This window comes from Microtus oregoni, unplaced genomic scaffold (genome assembly GCF_018167655.1).
Source record: "Microtus oregoni isolate MIOR12 unplaced genomic scaffold, Mior012 000083F_ref0000379, whole genome shotgun sequence".
NCBI lineage: Eukaryota > Metazoa > Chordata > Mammalia > Rodentia > Cricetidae > Microtus > Microtus oregoni.
Window position 1 is genome coordinate 5,113,011 of NW_024544543.1, and position 19,131 is coordinate 5,132,141.

Here is a 19,131-nt window from a genome sequence, read left to right on the forward strand (position 1 = left end):
TCACAGGGTTGGGGCTTAGCAGCCCCAGCGGAGACTAACCTGTCTGGGAGTACGAGTGCATACTGGGTGATGGGGCTGACACCGCAAGCTCAGGGAAGCACAGTCTGTTTTAAAGGGGGATGCGGATGCTTCTGCTGTTGGACGTGGGGCATCAGGATGGTGTTTTAAAGAAAATTTGAAGGTGGTTAAGTTGAGGAATAAGAATTTTTTTGTTTGAGTTGAAGAAATGTGCTATTACTTTGGAATTCCTGGTGGGGCCGGGCTGGCTGGCTGGTGCAAAGGCATCATAAGCATTTAGTGGAAGCATTTAGCAGACTGCATCGAGTAACTGAGCACAGGCATGGTAGGGGTAGGTAGAGGACACAGCTAAAGATGCCTTTCTGGACATGGGAACCATCACTGACCACAGGCAGCATAGGCATTAGCCTGGCCTTGCATTCCCTTGATTTGGCTGTGTCACGCCTTACCCCTTTTTATTCATGTCACTGAGACATGTCTCCTGCTTGGCTTTTGAGAAAACAATTTTTGTTAATTTTATTTACTACATGAAAAAAATTCACCTTAAATCATACGGGATTTATTGATAGGGTGTTCAGTAGTTAAAGAAAAAAGATTCCAGTTTGGTAAGTTTATTTTATATATTTTGTTTTAAAATGCTACAGTATCTTTGTTTAAAGTTCTGGTGCTTGAAAAAAATCACTGAATGAATATGAAACCAAATCATATTATAAGGTGGAAATTATACCTTAGATGAGCCTGCAGGGGTGTGGTGGAGAACAAGACACATGAGCTCTCTAGTCTTAGGCGGTTCATCCTCTAAGTGGTTGAATGCATTCTTCTAGTATCAGTGTAACGGATAACAGTATGTGTCCGGGACTTGACATTTGACCTATGTTACCAGTTTAAGAATTTGTAAGTTCCTTGTGGTTTTGAAGTTTACTCCAACTTCAATTCTACACCGAATTGAGTAAACTTAGCAGAATAGAAAGAATTCTGCCCAGGCTGTAGAGAGATGCTTACAGGGCAGTGTGTGTGCTGTTCAAGCATAAGTTTGGATCCCAAATACACATAGGAAGTCAGGTGAGGGGGTGACAGAGACCAATGCCCAGAGGTCTGCAGCCTGTTGGCCTCACAGATCAGTGAGCTCCAGGTTCAGTGAGAAATCCTCTCTTGAGGAAAACAGTCTGCCTCTGACCTTCACATACATGCACATGTGTGTCTACTAATAAACATGCTCCTGAACATACGTATAACATGTGTACACACACACAGGATGGGGTGCAGGGCGGAGGAGGAAGAATGGATATAAATATATGGACTCTTTTGGAAGCTATATCCTAAATCAACCAGATGCACCATCCTAAGAAATATATATATAGTCTCCCAGTGTTGAGTCTTGAGCTCATGTAACCCTGCCAGTACGAAGAACTGCTTCCCAAATGATAAAATCAGACTTGCTCCACCACAGGTCACTGTGGACAAGGCTCGCAGGGTGATCTGAATGGTTGTTTAGCATGGCCCATTGAAAGTGATTTAAAGCAGATTTACAATTTAGCGTTGTTATTTAAACAATATAGGTATAAGAACTATTAAGTGTCATAGGGTTCTGCGTTTTAACTTCCTGCACCTATGTTATATATGTATGGTTTGTTCCCCTCAGAACATTTTAAAACATTCATTAAATTACCTTTCACTTAGCTTATTAATGTATGTGTGACCTTTGTTATCATTCAAGGAATTTAGATTTAGGAAAGCAAGTTTTGTTAACTATCTAAAGCAACTTTTATAATAGAAAAGTTCTAGATTTTAGAGAGTTTTTGAGAAATAGTGAAATTGGGGAGAGCAAAATCAATTTGAACTTTTAGTCATCTTGCAAAATTATGTCAGAGAAAAAGATAACTCCAGGGGGTTTTCAGAGTAAGAATACCTTTTCTGTGCCAAGTATGAGATGGGGAAGTAATGTGTTTATTCTACAGTTACTTGGTGGATGTGCAAGCTTTATTGACAGAGGAATGCATTAGTAGTTTCCAGGTATTTTATTGCATAGTGAAGCGTGTTTCCATGGCATCACATAAGAAACATGAGGCATAGCCCAGAGTGATGCTAGCCCTGTTGATTAATGGCTGCTTATATTGTTGCTTAGTGTTCACTTCTAAAGGGATGTAGACAAAAAACTTCTTTTCCATACTTAACTCTTACAACTGTGTTTTAATCCTTTTAATGAAATAATACAAATATTTACTCAATGAATCTTTCATTTCTCATCCTCTGAGCATCTTAAATGTGTTTTGAAGGTACGTGATAGTGGAGTGTGAAGATCAGGACACGCAGCAGAGAGATCCAAAGACCCATGAGATGTACCTGAACGTCATGAGGAGATTCAGCCAAGCCTTGCTGAAGGTACTCAGGAGCTGCAATGGGGCTGACTAGATCTGGTTCACAGTGATCTTGTTAGCTGAGAAAAACATAAAAGAGGTTGCTATGGAGATGGCTCATTGGTTAATAACACTGGCTGTTCTTCCAGAGGACCTCTCAGCATCACAGAGCAGCTCAAAACCACCCACAACCCAGTTCTAGGGGGTCTGACACCCTACCCTCTTCTGCCTTCTGTGGGCACCAGGCATGCCTGCTGAGCACAGATTTACACACAAGCAAAACACCTAGACAAATAAAATGAAAGTAAATAAACCTATTTTTTAAATATAGGAGATTAATATTTGCGGTATATGAAAATTATTTGAAATCCCAAGTTCTGGGATTATAAATAAACTGCTGAAACATAGCTATTCATTTTCTAGTGTGTGGGGGGCTGCTCCGGTTTGAAATGCATGGGTCAATCATTGGATAGGAAACTGGACAAAACTAATATTTACTCTGACCCTTACAGGGTTTTGACTTCTATTAAATAAACTTTACATGGACAAAAAACAATGAGTAGATCCCTGCTCTTTTAATTTTACACTTCTGTCCTCTTTTCTCATCTAAACTCAGTAGATAGTTTGCCTGATATTACGGGGCCATTTTTTGCTGCTTTTGCTTCTTTAAAGCAGTGTCCAGGTCAGGCCAGCAGAGGGCGCAAGGGGAAAGAAAAGCAGTTGACGTACTCTCCAGCTCTGCTGCTGAGATGCTTCCTAGCATCTTTTTGCTGTATCTTGTGTTTCCTGTCTTACATTCTTGAAAAGCTAAACTACAGCTTATAGACTAAGTTGGGTACAGCTCTCGGAGTCACATCAGGCTCACTAAAAGGTGAGCCTCCATTTCACCCCATCATAGCCTCGCTCTCTCCCTGAGCCTGAGCATTCCATGTGTTTTAAATGATAATATTTTCACTTGTCAGGTAGCTGGGAAAATGCATTTTATATTATTTTATGGGCTGGAATTACTATGTGGTGACGTCTTTTTTTTTTTTAAAGACATTTTGCTCAACAAATGTTTGGTGCATTTTTGGGTATGTCCCCTTTTCAAAGAGATTTCTTCTTAAAACATTTTTTGGAATCAGACTCTTTATTAACTCCTTAAGTAGAAGCATTTTGGGATGGATAAATCCTGTCCTGTCACACTGTCATTTATATTATGGTTTGACTAATGATTGTCCAGGACCCAGATAATTTTCTGCCCTAGCCAGTTGGCGCCGCTTGTCCTAGACAGCAGGCTTCTCATTATTTCCCAGTCAGAATAACTAGTCTGTTTCAGTCTTGTTTTGTTTTGAAGTTTTTCGCTTTAGAAGAGGAAGGGAATGGTCCCCCTGTGGAGGTAGAGCTGATTTTTCCTTGTTTTGCTCACTCAGGGTGACAAGTCGGTCCGAGTCATGCGCTCCCTGCTGGCGGCACAGCAGACCTTCGTGGACCGGCTGGTGCACCTGATGAAGGCCGTGCAGCGGGAGAGTGGAAATCGGAAGAAAAAGGTAAGCCACGGGGTCGCTTCCTGTTGATGGCTAAGAGTGGCTTCACATCCTGAAATCTTGAGTTTTGACTCTGGTCTTGTCGGCTTGGCACATTGTACAAACTTACAATTGCTAAGAGTGGCTTCACATCCTGAAATCTTGAGTTTTGACTCTGGTCTTGTCGGCTTGGCACATTATACAAACACACTATTTGCTTCCTGTTAGAAACAGTGTCTTTCTTACTTGCTGTGTAACCTAAAGAAGCCTTGAATTCATCCTGCTGCCTTAGCCTCCTAAGTGCTAGTTTAAAGACATTAGCCACTATGCCTGGCCTTATAGTAACTTCTTATGGGTAATTATAGTCCCAGAAGCCTGAAGCACTGATGATATTGGGGTCCTGTTTTGTAGGTTATCATATGTTAATATGATGTGGTGGTTATCATAGGTTAATATGACCTAACTGTAAGGAATGGCAGGCATATAGGATTAAGGGATCAGTTGGTCCAGTGTCACACAACTAGGAAGTTTTGGAACTATTTATCTCCAAGCGTAATTTCATCTGTACTGCATTACTGTCTCTCATCTTAGAACTTAGCTGTTCGGAGACTGAGATCATTTACGTGAACATTTTGAGAAAACAAAGGACCAGAGCAGCTTGCAGAGCCAGTGCCGCCTTTCTGTCTGCTCTGGCCAGCAGCGGTCTTTGCTGTTCAGAAGAATCATAGGCCATGATCAAATAAAGAAGTCCCCAGTGCCGTTTGCCCAGCACCGTAGGCCATGCCTGTCCCCACAGTGAGAAGCAGTCTCTAGCGTATCCCCAGCAGTGGCCATGGCCACAGCTTGGGCCTTTGATCTCAGCAGCAGCATTGCTTAGTCTGATGCAACAGTGACGGGCAAAACCCGGGGAAGCAGCAAAGTGATCGCAAGCGTTGGATTCCTTGTGAGCAATCTGCCATCCATTTTGGGAAGGAGTATTATTCATGACCTTTATCGAGACACCTAAATAGATCTCTGCCAGTTAAGAATTGGTTTTAATTTAGGGACCTTGGAGCATTACTGAAGGGAAGTAATTTTGTGCTTGGTCGTCCTTAAATACTGTTCTTTGACCAGCTAGTTCTTGCTGATTCTAGAACTTCCACTTCTTATACATGAATCATACTTGAGGTACTTTCTAGCTCTGGAGACGTAAGTCAGGTTTTCTCTCTTTAAAGCATGACTTGCCTATTTAAAGACTACAAGATTCTGTTGACTTCGGAGAAAATGGATTGCTCTGAAGCTGGGTAGGTGAGCTTTAGTGCTGTCAAAGACGACTCGTGAGGCCTGTGTTCTGTCCAGCGTGTCTGTGAGCTCATGAAACGGAGAATCAGAGGAGTAGGTAGCAGTTTGCTCCAAAGTAATTAAATATTCTTCTTAAAGTTAAAAAGATGCGCTGGGGTAGTATAATGTCATACTTGACTAATATTTGGTCATGCTAAATTATGTTTCAAATGAAACTGCACTTCTCTGCGACTCTATAAATCCTTCGGACAAGGAAATGTACGTTCCTGGTTCTCCCTCAGCTGCAGTAAGAAAGTGCATTCCCTGTCATTGTTGAAGACGTCTAGCTTTTCGTCAGGAGGTTCCTCCTGAAGGCATGCTGCTGCTGCTGCTGCTGCTACCACCCAGTGGGTTGTGTATAGAGACGGTTGTCTGCATGTATACCCTGTACTTCATGCTCAAGTGAAATACATACATACGTATTCATGTGTTTCCATATACTTCAATGTTGCTAAGTGAAATAAAGTTATATCACCTCCTACTTCCCTTTCCTCCCTTAAGTCCTTCCCAGTTACCCTCCCTTGAATCCTCTCATGCCTCCCCTTGAGCTGATAGCTGCTCTTTCTTTGATTGTTACATATACACATACCTGCGTATGGATATATATATATATATATATATATATATATATATACACACATATACTGCACACACGTATGTGATGATGGTAACGTGGTTCCTAAGTGTTGCATCTGGGTAGGACTGTTTGATTGCTCCTCTCCCTTGGCAGCTTACATAGTTTTTTCTGGAACATTAAAGCCAGACCTGAGGAAAGAGGCTCTCAGGTCAGATCCATCTCAAGGCAAGTATGTGTCCTGAGTGTGTAATATCTCCAGCAATAGGGCAAAGAACAGTAAGGCTGACTAAAGCCTCTTTTATACTTACCTAAAGTTACATACAATATATAATATTGAATGTATAAGATGTGTATGCCCATATTTATATACATACTCATACACATATGTGTGTATGTCTTGAAATTAAGTAACTTGGACTGACAGTGTTCTCTACAAGAACCATAGATTTAAAAACAAACAAACAAACAAAAAAAAAAAAACCAACTCCAGTACCAGGAATGAGAAACTGCCTTGTGAAAGGGAGGGTTGTCCAAGTGACTCCCAAAACAATATGGGTTGTCAGTGTAGGCGCTGGTTGCTTCTGTCCTTGAGGGCAGGCCTTTGTTGCTGCCTATTTTCAGATACTTTTATGCTCTTTGCAAAGAATATTACTAGAACCGGTTTTAGGCCTGCGTTATGTGCTTGTGGACTAATTTTTCATTACTCCTTTCTAATTTGTTCTAGAATGAGAGACTTCAAGCGCTGCTTGGAGATAATGAGAAAATGAATTTGTCGGATGTGGAGTTGATCCCATTGCCATTAGAGCCACAGGTGAAGATAAGAGGCATCATCCCAGAGACAGCCACCCTGTTCAAGGTAAGTCTGACAGGTCATCCCCGTGTACGACTGGAGCTCACGATTGAGAATGCAGCAGAATCGCCACCGTGGAAAGTGAAAACATTTCAGGGAGAAACCGCATTTCTCTTTGTAAATGTTAGATTAACAGCTGCTGTTTCATTATTGTTTATCCGTATGTTTTATTATTCACATTATTGTGTTTTTTTTTATTTTTGGATTTATTTATATGAGTGTTATGCCTGCATGTATATCTGTGTGTACTGCCTGTGTGTCTGGTGCCCTCAGGTCAGAAGAGAGTTTTAGATCCTCTGGAAGTCGAGCTAGGGATAGAACCTGGGTCTTCTGCAAATGCTACAAGTGTTCTTAACTACTGAGCTGTCTTTCTGGCCTGTTACTGTATTTTAAGATCTTTTTTGTTTCAATTAGAGAGACATTTCTATAAGAATATGTCATTTTTTTCTCTGAAACTTTATTTTTTTAATATTTACTTTGAAAAGTAGTCAGAGCCACAATTACTATATTTCATATAGGGTATTTTTAAAAGGCAAATTTCAAAGCTTACATTAAATATTCAAAGTTCGTAAGTTTAAGTGGCTAGATATCAGGCCCATTTACCATTTTTTTTTTTTAAATAGCACAATACTCATTCCTGTATATTCATATGTTCTTTTCACTGGCTACTGGCTGTACAGGTAGAAAGCTAATCAGGCATCCAGGATAATCTGTGGACTCTCAGGTAAAGGCTTGTGGTTCTGGGAGCACACAGCCTTAAGCTTCACCGACGTCCTTTCATATCAGGTGAGGAAGAGCTTCTCGAACCTGGGAGATGAGATCATTTAAGGCAGAACAGGAGCCTTTAGTGCTATGTCAGCACCCTGTTCCTAACTCACACAGCTGCTGAGAGCTTCAGCGTACAACATAGCCGTCCTGGAGCATCTGTTGTTTTAAAGTACTCTTAAAAGTTTTTTTTTTTTATTTTATTTTTTTATCATAAACAAAAAACAAGTTTCCACCTCCTCCCAGCCTCCCATTTCCCTCCCCCTCCTCCCACCCTTCTCCCCCTCCTCCCACCCTTCTCCCCCTCCCCCCACTCCTCTCCCCCTCCCTCTCCAGTCCACAGAGCAGTCCGGGTTCCCTGCCCTGTGGTAAGTCGTAGGTCCTCCCCCCTCCGTCCATATCTAGGAAGGTGAACATCCAAACTGGCTAGGCTTCCACAAAGCCAGCACATTAAGTATGATCAAAACCCCGTGCCATTGTCCTTGGCGTCTCATCAGCCCTCATTGTTCGCCATGTTCAGAGAGTCCGGTTTTATCCCATGCTTTTTCGGTCACAGTCCAGCTGGCCTTGGTGAGCTCCCAGTAGATCAGCTCCACTGTCTCAGTGGGTGGGTGCACGCCTCGTGGTCCCGACTTCTTTGCTCATATTCTGCCTCCTTCTGCTCCTCATTGGGACCTTGGGAGTTCAGTCCAGTGCTCATGTGTGGGTCTCTGTCTCTATCTCTATCCATCACCAGATGAAGGTTCTATGATGATATGCAAGATATTTGTCAGTATTGCTCTAGGATAGGGTCATTTCAGGTTCCCAATCCTCAGCTGCCCAAGGAACTAACTGGGAACCTCATGTTGGGCACTTGGGAGCCCCTCTAGGGTCAAATCTCTTGCTCACCCTAAAGTGGTTCCCTTAACTAAGAATTGTGGTTCCGTGCTCCCCTATCCACCTTTCCTTTATCCCAATTCTCCTGATTCCCCAAGTCCCCCCTCCTTCCCTTCTACCTTTTCTCTCCCCATCTCCCCTTACCCCCATCCCACCCCACCCCCAAGATCCTAATTTTCTCCCCGGCAATTTGGTCTACTTCCCTTAGCCAAGAGGATAACTATATGTTTTTCCTTGGGTTCACCTTCTTACTTAGCTTCTTTAGGTTCACCTATTGTAGACTCCGTGGCCCTTATTTATGGCTAGAAACCAATTATGAGCGAGTACATCCCATGTTCATCCTTTTGGGTCTGGGACACCTCACTCAGGATAGTGTTTTCTATTTCCATCCATTTGCATGCAAAATTCGAGAAGTCATTGTTTTTTAACGCAGCATAGTACTCTAATGTGTAGATATTCCACACTTTCTTCATCCATTCTTCCATTGAAGGGCATCTAGGTTGTTTCCAGGTTCTGGCTATTACAAATAATACTGCTATGAACATAGTTGAACAAATGCTTTTGTCATATGATAGAGCATCTCTTGGGTATATTCCCAGGAGTGGTATTGCTGGGTCCAGGGGTAAGTTGATCCCGAATTTCCTGAGAAACCGAAACACTGACTTCCACAGTGGTTGCACAAGATTGCATTCCCACCAGCAATGGATGAGGGTACCCGTTCCTCCACAGCCTCTCCAGCAAAGGTTATCCTTGGTGTTTTTGACTTTAGCCATTCTGACAGGTGTAAGATGATATCTCAAAGTTGTTTTGATTTGCATTTCCCTGATTGCTAAGGAAGTTGAGCACGACTTTAAGTGTCTTTTGGCCATTTGAACTTCCTCTGCTGAGAATTCTCTGTTCAGTTCAGTGCCCCATTTTTTAATTGGGTTAATTAGCATTTAAAGTCTAGTTTCTTGAGTTCTTTATATATTTTGGAGATCAGACCTTTGTATGTTGTGGGGTTGGTGAAGATCTTCTCCCAGTCAGTAGGTTGCCTTTGTGTCTTAGTGACTATGTCCTTTGCTTTACAGAAGCTTCTCAGTTTAAGTAGGTCCCATTTATTCAATGTTGCCCTTAATGTCTGTGCTTCTGGGGTTATACATAGGAAGCGATCTCCTGTGCCCATCTCCTGTAGGGTACTTCCCACTTTCTCTTCTATCAGGTTCAGTGTGTTCGGACTGATATTGAGGTCTTTAATCCATTTGGACTTGAGTTTTGTGCACGGTGATAGATAAGGGTCTATTTTCATTCTTCTACAGGATGACATCCAGTTGTGCCAGCACCGTTTGTTGAAGATGCTTTCTTTCTTCCATTGTATACTTTTAGCTCCTTTATCAAAAATGAGGTGTTCATAGGTTTGTGGGATAAAATCCGGGTCTTCTATACGATTCCATTGGTCGACTTCTCTGTTTTTATGCCAGTACCACACTGTTTTCATTACTGTAGCTCTGTAATAGAGTTTGAAGTCAGGGATGGTAATGCCTCCAGAAGATCCTTTATTGTATAGGATTGTTTTGGCTATCCTGGGTTTTTTCTTTTTCCATATAAAGTTGATTATTGTCCTCTCCAGATCTGTGAAGAATTTTGATGGGATCTTGATGGGGATTGCATTGAATCTATAAATTGCCTTTGGTAGAATTGCCATTTTTACTATGTTGATCCTCCCAATCCAAGAGCAAGGGAGGTCCATCCATTTTTTGGTATCCTCTTCAATTTCTTTCTTCAATGCCTTAAAGTTCTTGTCAAATAGATCTTTCACTTCCTTGGTTAGATGTACCCCAAGATATTTTATGCTGTTTTTGGCTATTGTGAATGGTGAAGCTTCTCTTATTTCCCTCTCTGCTTCCATATCCTTTGTGTATAAGAGGGCGACTGATTTTTTGGAGTTGATCTTGTATCCTGCCACATTACTAAAGCTGTTTATCAGCTGTAAAAGTTCTTTGGTGGAGTTTTTGGGGTCGCTTATGTACACTATCATATCATCTGCAAATAACGAAAGTTTAACTTCTTCCTTTCCAATTCGAATCCCCTTGATTCCATTATGTTGTCTTATTGCTATTGCTAGAACTTCAAGCACTATATTGAAGAGGTATGGCGAGAGTGGACAGCCTTGTCGTGTTCCTGAGTTAAGTGGGATGGCTTTGAGTTTCTCTCCGTTTAATTTGATGTTAGCTGTCGGCTTGCTGTATATAGCTTTTATTATATTTAGGTATGACCCTTGTATCCCTAATCTCTCCAAGACTTTTAACATGAATGGATGTTGAATTTTGTCAAATGCTTTTTCAGCATCTAATGAAATGATCATATGGTTTTTTTCTTTCAGTTTATTTATATGCTGGATTACATTGATAGATTTTCGTATGTTGAACCAGCCCTGCATCTCAGGAATGAAGCCTACTTGATCATAATGGATAATTTTTCGGATGTGTTCTTGGATTCGATTTGCCAGTATTTTGTTGAGGATTTTTGCGTCAATATTCATGAGTGAGATTGGCCTGTAGTTCTCTTTCCTGGTTGAGTCTTTGAGTGGTTTTGGTATCAGAGTAATTGTGGCTTCATAAAAGGAGTTTGGTAATGACCCTTCTGTTTCTATCTTGTGGAATACATTAAGGAGTATAGGTATTAGATCTTCTTGGAAAATCTGGTAGAATTCCGCATTGAAACCATCTGGTCCTGGGCTTTTTTTGGTAGGGAGGTTTTTGATAACCTCTTCTAATTCTTCGCGACTAACAGGTCTATTTAGATTGTTCACCAGGTCCTGATTTAACTTTGGTATATGATATTTATCTAAAAAAGTATCCATTTCCTTTACATTTTCCAATTTTGTGGCATATAGGCTTTTGTAGTAAGATCTAATGATTCTCTGAATTTCCTCTGTGTCTGTGGTTATGTCCCCCTTTTCATTTCTGATCTTATTAATTTGCAAATTCTCTCTCTGCCGTTTGATTAGCTTGGATAGTGGTTTGTCAATCTTGTTGATTTTCTCCAGGAACCAGCTTTTTGTTTCATTGATTTTTTTGTATTGTTTTCTGTGTTTCTATTTTGTTGATTTCAGCCCTCATTTTGATTATTTCCAGTCTTCTACTCCTCCTAGGTGAGTCTGCTTCTTTTTTTTCTAGAGCTTTCAGGTGGGCTGTTAAGTCTCCAATGTGAGCTTTCTCTGTTTTCTTTAAGTGGGCACTTAGTGCTATGAACTTTCCTCTTAGGACTGCTTTCATAGTGTCCCATAAGTTTGAGTATGTTGTTTCTTTATTTTCATTGAATTCCAGGAAGACTTTAATTTCTTTCTTTATTTCTTCCTTAATCCAGGTATGGTTCAATAGTTGACTGTTCAGTTTCCATGACTTTGTATGCTTTCTGGGGGTAGCATTATTGTTGAATTCTAACTTTAATCCATGGTGATCTGATAAGACACAGGTGGTTACTAATATTTTTTTGTAACTGTGGATGTTTGCTTTGTTACCGACTATGTGGTCGATTTTCGAGAAGGTTCCATGAGCTGCAGAGAAGAAGGTATATTCTTTCCTATTTGGATGGAATGTTCTATAGATGTCTGTTAAGTCCATTTGATTCATTACCTCCATTAATTCTCTTATTTCTCTGTTAGGTTTCTGTCTGATTGACCTGTCCATTGGTGAGAGAGGAGTGTTGAAGTCTCCTACTATTAGTGTGTGCGGTTTGATGGCTGCCTTGAATTTTAGCAATGTTTCTTTTATGTACGTGGGTGCTTTTATATTAGGGGCATAGATGTTCAGGATTGAGACTTCATCCTGATGAACTGTTCTTGTTATGAGTATAAAATGCCCCTCTCCATCTCTTCTGATTGATTTAAGTTTAAAGTCAACTTTGTTAGAGATTAGTATGGCCACACCTGCCTGTTTCTTAGGTCCATTTGCTTGATAGGCCTTTTCCCAGCCCTTTACTCTGAGTAGGTGCCTGTCTTTGTGGTTGAGGTGTGTTTCTTGTAAACAGCAGAATGTTGGATCCTGTTTTCTTATCCAATCTCTTAGCCTGTGCCTTTTTATAGGTGAGTTGAGTCCATTGACATTAAGTGATATTAATGACCAGTGGTTGTTAACTCCGGTCATTTTTTTTTTTAGTCGTAGAGTTTGTGTGTTTCCCTTCTTTGTTTTGTGTTGGTGAAGGGTCTCTAGATGTCTGAGTTATTGTGGTCATTGTTGGACTCCTTGGTTAGTGATTTTCCTTCAATTACTTTCTGTAAGGCTGGATTTGTGGCTGCGTATTGTTTAAATTTGTTTTTATCCTGGAAAATTTTATTTTCTCCATTTATAGTGAATGAAAGCTTGGCTGGGTATAGTAATCTGGGCTTGCACCCATGGTCTCTCAGTTTCTGCAGTACATCTATCCAGGACCTTCTGGCTTTCATGGTTTCCATGGAGAAGTCAGGTGTAAGTCTGATAGGTTTACCTTTATAAGTAATTTGGCCTTTTTCCTTTGCAGCTCTTAATATTCTTTCCTTATTCTGTATGCTTTGTGTTTTGATAATTATATGGCGAGGGGATGTTTTTTTTTTGATCCAGCCTATTCAGTGTTCTGTATGCTTCTTGCACCTTCATAGGAAAATCTTTCTTTAGGTTGGGAAAGTTTTCTTCTATAATTTTATTAAATATATTTTCTGGACCATTGAGCTTCCCTTCTTCTCCTTCTTCTACTCCTATTATTCTTAGGTTTGGTCTTTTTATTGTGTCCCATATTTCCTGAATGTTTTTTGATGAGAATTTGTTGGACTTGCTGTTTTCTTTGATCAGTGTGTTTATTTTCTCTATGGTATCTTCAGAATCCGAGAGTCTTTCTTCTATCTCTTGTATTCTGCTGGTTATGCTTGTTTCTGTAGTCTCTATTCGTTTACCTAGATTTTCCATGTCCAGCCGGCCCTCTGTTTGTGTTTTCTTCTTTGCCTCCATTTCAGTTTTCAGGTCTTGAACTGTTTCCATTATCTGTTTGATTGTTTTTCCTTGGTTTTCTAGGGTATCATTCACTGATTTATTCAATTCTTCAAACTTTCTGTTATATTTCTCATCCATTTCTATAAGGGCGTTTTTTACATGCTGTTTAAGGGTGTCAATCACTTTCATGAAGTCAATCTTTTCTCCTTCCTCTTGATTAAGGGGTTCTTGTCCTCCCGTTGTGAGGTCGCTTGTTTCTGGTAGCTTCATGTTGCTTTTCAGCTTGTTGGGCGAATTCTTGCCTTGGCGTTGGCCCATTTCTTCTTCCAAATGCTCCCTATGGATCTTCTTTTACCGGATCAGGTCTCCTTGCCTACCAAACGCTGTCTCTCCCCAATGTTGGCTCTCCCAATGCTGGGTCTCCTGGCGCCGAAAGATCAGGCCTCCGTGCTGGTTGGGCAGCTCGCAGACAAAGCGCCTACCCCACTTGGTGCAGGCAGGCCACAGAAACAAAGGAACTGCTGCCCGCCCGGGAGCCCTGGATACTCGGACCCAGCGCCCAGATAGGCTGGGCTGGGCGATGCCACGCGCCAAAAGAGGGCAGTGGGGGCGAAGTGGGGAGGGCTCTGGACGGAAGCTGGGTGGGCCAGGAAGGAAGAGGCAGCACCCAGGGAGTAGAGGCCCTGCAGAGCTCTTAAAAGTTTTTGTTTCGTTTCTTTCTTTCCTATAATGAGATTTGATGCTCTCTTTTGGCCTGCAGGCAGAACACTGTACACATTTTTTTTTTAAAAAAAAGTAGCATTCTTGACTTTGTGTGATCCTGCACATTTTTGAATGGCATTCTTTTACATTATTGCTCCATTAGGTCTCTGACACCACGAGGTGAACATCTGTCCAAAGCCAGCTCTGTATCTGGCCCTAGAAGTGTCAGGCTTCGGCCCCGAGGTTTCCTACTGTCTTAGTAGACGGGTAACCATGGTTTACAGAGGAGGAACAGCTTGAAGAGTCTGTTTAGGTCACTCTGCTGCTACCTGGTTACACTCCTGTCCATTCTGGTCTAATTGCCTTGTGTGTAGTTCCTGCCTGGCACCCCGAGTTTCTTTCCCCCGGCCAATTCATTTCTTAAGGCCTTGTGCCCCTGTGCACATAGCGGAGCGTCAGCATTTCCTTCTGTATGGAGTCGATCTTTGTTCACTAATCTCCACCCAGTGTTCAGCGGTGTCTTTCTGTTGCAGAGCGCTCTGATGCCTGCGCAGCTGTTCTTTAAGACAGAAGACGGTGGCAAATACCCGGTCATCTTCAAGCATGGCGACGACTTGCGTCAAGACCAGCTGATCCTGCAGATCATCTCCCTGATGGACAAGGTGAGCGTGAGTCGTTTGCACAGACACGCAAGCATTTGTGTCGTTTCTTTACAGTGCTACACAGCTCGGCAGTCTCCACTTTACCTCCAACAAGCTTTTCTTCGTCACTTTAGAGTGGCTCTCATGGCAAGTGGGAAGGCACATGCAGTGGTTTTTCCACTAACAAGCTAGATCCTTGCCAAGTGCCATCCCAGACTCTGACCTTTAGAGGACGACGGACCCCCTTTTTCTTTGCTTCTGCCTTCTGTGTCACTTTGTGTCCTGGAAGGTCAGCACGAAGCATTAGGAAGAACAGTGATGTTTATTGACAGCGTATGACATATTCAAATTAGGTGAAAATTAGTTCATTTTGACACTGAGAGTTCAGGTATCACCCGTAAGATTTCTGCTTGTCTTCATTTTATGTCTGTGCTATGATATGTCCATGAGCCTGCTTCCAGTCTTTACGTTCACTTACTGTGTTTTATCTTTCAATCCAAAGCTGCTACGGAAGGAGAATCTGGATCTGAAGTTGACACCTTATAAGGTCTTGGCCACTAGTACCAAACATGGTGAGTTCATTGTACATCACGATCACTTTCTTCAGTTTCCAGTCAGTATACTTTTCCTTTTTAAACTGAAAATCCTTAAAAAAGTTAGAGAGTGACTTAGCTTATTCAGAGCTCTGAAGCCATGTTGGAATGTCTTCCCATCTCCCTCTCTTCTCCCCTCTGCCCTCCCCTCCTTCTCCTCCTTTCTTCCTCTTCCCCCTTTCTCTGTGTTCTCTCCTCTATGTTTTTATGCTCGCACCCACCTCTTTCATTTCCTCCTTCACAGTTCACAGATTTTCTTGCATCTGACTGCATGGTCCTTTTGGGAGTTCCTGTGGCCCAGAAAGGCCTTGGAGCACACTCGGCTTGCAGATGTCACTCAGCAAGTGCCTGCTGCATGTTGTAGTGTGTCCATGTGTGTGCAGATGTGCACCTTTGTGTGTACATAGTCTCTGCGATGCTGGACAGTTTGAGCCTGGCTGTTGCTCATTGTAGATTCTATAGATCAGCACTCCTCCTGTTTCAGCTCTCCATTTCCGCTCCCAAGTCCGGTTGGTGATGTCGCCCTCATTTCATTTTCTAGAGCAATCTTCCAGAAAGCACCATTGTGCTTTTTCATGCCTTTCTAGCTTGTCTACCCAAGTTTATTTCTAGCTTTTATGTGCTCTCAGGACAAAGACAGAGGAGACTACCTGACTGAGTTGTGACTTGCTGGCAGGCCCTGTGTCTGGCTGTCTCTTTGGCACTGCCCCTCCTCCCCCCATAGTCTTTGTGGTGGACCCCTTGGGTGTCTCTGCTCCTTCCACCTCAGGGCTTTCAGGTGTCATGATCAGTGTGTGACGATTCATTTCCTATACAGTGTCACCTTTTAAGGCTCTGCTTCTATTTATTTATTTATTTATTCATTTAAGATTTCTGTCTCTTTCCCGCCACTGCTTCCCATATCTCTTTTCCTCCCCCAATCAAGCCCCCCTCTCTCATCAGCCCGAATCGGGTTCCCTGCCCTGTGGGGAGTCCAAGGACCTCCCACCTCCTTCCAGGTCTAGTAAGGTGAGCATCCAAACAGCCTAGGCTCCCACAAAGCCAGTACATGCAGTAGGATCAAAACCCAGAAGGCTCTGCTTCTTAAAAACATGGCCCCGGCACCTGGTGACTTTTTTGTTTTTAATTTTTTTCTTTATATTTGAGAATATCGTACATATACACAAAGAAATACAACCCTATAAATACCCACATTTTACTTCCTACTCCTTCCAAACCCCCCAAAACACCAACTGGTTAAGATATCTGTTTTTTTGTTTTGGTTTTTGTTTCAATAACTCACTAAGTCTAGTTAGTGCCTCTCATGTGTGAATGTGTGTGGACCATCCAGTGGAGCATGGGAAACGTACCTGCGGCCACATCTTCAAAAATAAATAAAAGATTTTCCCCTCTCAGCAACTGTCCACTGCTAATAGCCCCTCCCGCGAGGAGCAGGGCTTGGAGGTCATCCTCACATCCGCCTACATGTCAGCTGATCCTGTGCAGGTAACTGCAGCTGCTGAGTTCTTGATTGCACTAGCTGTGTGGTGTCCAGAAGACAGGATGTCACAGCACTTCTCTCCACCTCTCGGCTCCTACATTCTTTCTACCTCCTCTTCAGAGATGTCCACTGAGCCTTGGTAGGGACTTTAGTATAGATGTGCTACTTATGGTTGAGCCCTCAGTCTCTTATTATCAGCACTTTGACTTGCTCTGCATCTCTCCTCTGCTGCCTACTCCACGGTTGAGAGCAGCCAGCCTAGGGATATAGACTCAAATATTTAGAAGGCAGATTTGACAGTGTGACCATTTAGACAATAACAATAACAGGTTCTACTTTGACTTCCCCAGCTTCTGACAGAATTACAGTACCAGACATGAAATTTCTTCCTGCTGTGCTTGGTGGCTTTTCATTCTTGTGGAACGTCCATCTCCCTCCTTGACTTTCATGGAGCTCTTTCATTTATGATATTTATTCCAGTAAAATTTGAGCTTTAAAATATATGTATTGTTAGGGATAAGCATCTTTTATTCCCCACATATGACATAGTTTATACTACATGATAGAAAATCAATAAATGCTTGTTGGAGTGAATGGATGTAGGCTTTTTTCCTTTTTTCTCTTCTATATTTGTACTCTGCAGGGATTACCCTTTGTCCACAGTTGTTAGACTGTCAGGGCCACCAAATCCAGATCAGAATGCTGCTGCCTCATGCGCTTAGGTTTCTCACGTCTGTTGTTTAATGATCTTGTACCAGGTTGACTGGCTCTCTTTTTACTCTCAGCACTTGGCAAAATCTAAGGAGTGTGTACGTCCTTTCTGTCTGGGGTGGGAGGACAGAACTTCACTTTCTGAGACAGAGTTTCACATTTGTGCTGCTGTTCTAAAGTTATGGAAGGATGCTAAGTTCAAGTTAATATAGTCTATCACTAAATGTTAACTGATAGAAATTCTCCTAGGAAAATGTACAGATGAATCAAACTAATTAAATGAAGTTGCCCAGTAGTTCTGTAACCAGCATAAAGTTAGAACGGTGTCCACTGTCCTTGCTCTGGGAACAGAATAGAATGTCCACTAAGTGGGAAGGTGTGTCCAACAGAGCCTTAGCTTTCTCTGGTTACCCAACCCATATGGAATGAATACGGTGTGTCAGACCTTCCTGATTGATGGGAGCCTGAGGTACCCAATGTGATGCTTACTGCAGTGTACCAGGTCTTCCTGATGGGCCGGAAGTGTGGTGCTTACTGCTATGTGTCTCTTTCCATGTAGGCTTCATGCAGTTCATCCAGTCAGTTCCTGTTGCTGAAGTACTTGACACAGAGGGAAGCATTCAGGTAATGACATCCATATGAAATACAGATGATGATGAAGGACTCTGTTAGTCTCCTTTTCTACTCTTTTTTTCAGCATCTTTGTTCTCTACAGAGGTAAGAACTCTTGGTAGTTGAAAGCTACATTGTTAGTCATTTCAGTGCTCAAGCCTTTAAACTGTGTGCAACACCTAACTGGGGCTCATTATCTATAAACAGATAAAATAAAGCTCACCACCTCCATACTATACACCATACAAACTAAAGCTTAGAACTGCATTCTGCTCCAAAACATGGAAATACTGTAATTTATTTAGCCATTAATTGATGAACATTTTTAGTTATTTCCAGTTTTTGTTCTTAAAACAGGTCTATACCAAAATTTTATCTTAAACATGATTTGTATGGTTGTGCCCATATCATGGCAAAATTTTAATTTGGGGGAGTTTTTTTCTTCTTTCTTTTTTCTCTCCCTCCACTCCAACCACCTTGGTCTTGCAAGAAGTTACACTTATTTTATCCCTTCCGAAGAGGTAGCTTCCACATCATTTCCCTCCATTTTTCCATCTGATCCTGTGTGAGCCCTTTCACTATAGCAAACACTAGTCGTGGCACAGGAGTGTGCCTAGTTTGGCTGTGGTTCCCTCAGCCATCAGATTGTCCAGGGGTGTCACCTATTCATAAAGGTGTAGATTGTGTATGCTGCCTTTGACAGGCTTCTCACGTGCAGATTTCCTCCGATGATTCCATCCATCGCTGCTGTGGGTAGATCGCTTAGCAGCCATGTGCCTTCCCTAATTTCAGATTCAACTGAATTTAAGAGTTATTTTCACAGCAGTTTCACTTTTTCTAGCTCTACTCCCACTTGCACAGTAGCACCCATTAGGAAGGTCTGGCACGCTCCCATGATGAGAGCTTTGGGGATCTCAGTGTAGCTTTCCTTTGCGTATTCTGGCTTGAATACAAGGTTGAACATTTAAAAGTAAACCCGGTAGCCCTACTGTGAAGTACTCCTTAATCCTTCTGTGGCGTGCTCCCTAGTCCTCCTCCAATGTGCTCCCTAGACCTCCTGTGGAGGGCTCTGAAGTCCTCCTCCGATGTGCTCCTTAGTCCTCCTTTGGAGGGCTCCTTACTCCCTTGAAGTGCTCCTTCCCATCGCCATTCTCTTGTTTGTGTTTGTATGAGATGAT

General features: G+C 42.1%; 1 protein-coding gene across 1 annotated transcript in view; it reads left to right on the forward strand.

Annotated features, from left to right (window-relative positions):
• LOC121441902 (phosphatidylinositol 3-kinase catalytic subunit type 3) overlaps positions 1 to 19,131 on the forward strand; it is an 89,186-nt gene that overhangs the window by 43,535 nt on the left and 26,520 nt on the right. The window contains exons 14-19 of the mRNA XM_041643309.1: positions 2,295 to 2,400; positions 3,788 to 3,904; positions 6,502 to 6,633; positions 14,450 to 14,578; positions 15,060 to 15,129; positions 17,901 to 17,965. Of these exons, the coding sequence (XP_041499243.1) occupies positions 2,295 to 2,400; positions 3,788 to 3,904; positions 6,502 to 6,633; positions 14,450 to 14,578; positions 15,060 to 15,129; positions 17,901 to 17,965 (619 nt within the window). The remainder of the gene's footprint in view (positions 1 to 2,294; positions 2,401 to 3,787; positions 3,905 to 6,501; positions 6,634 to 14,449; positions 14,579 to 15,059; positions 15,130 to 17,900; positions 17,966 to 19,131) is intronic.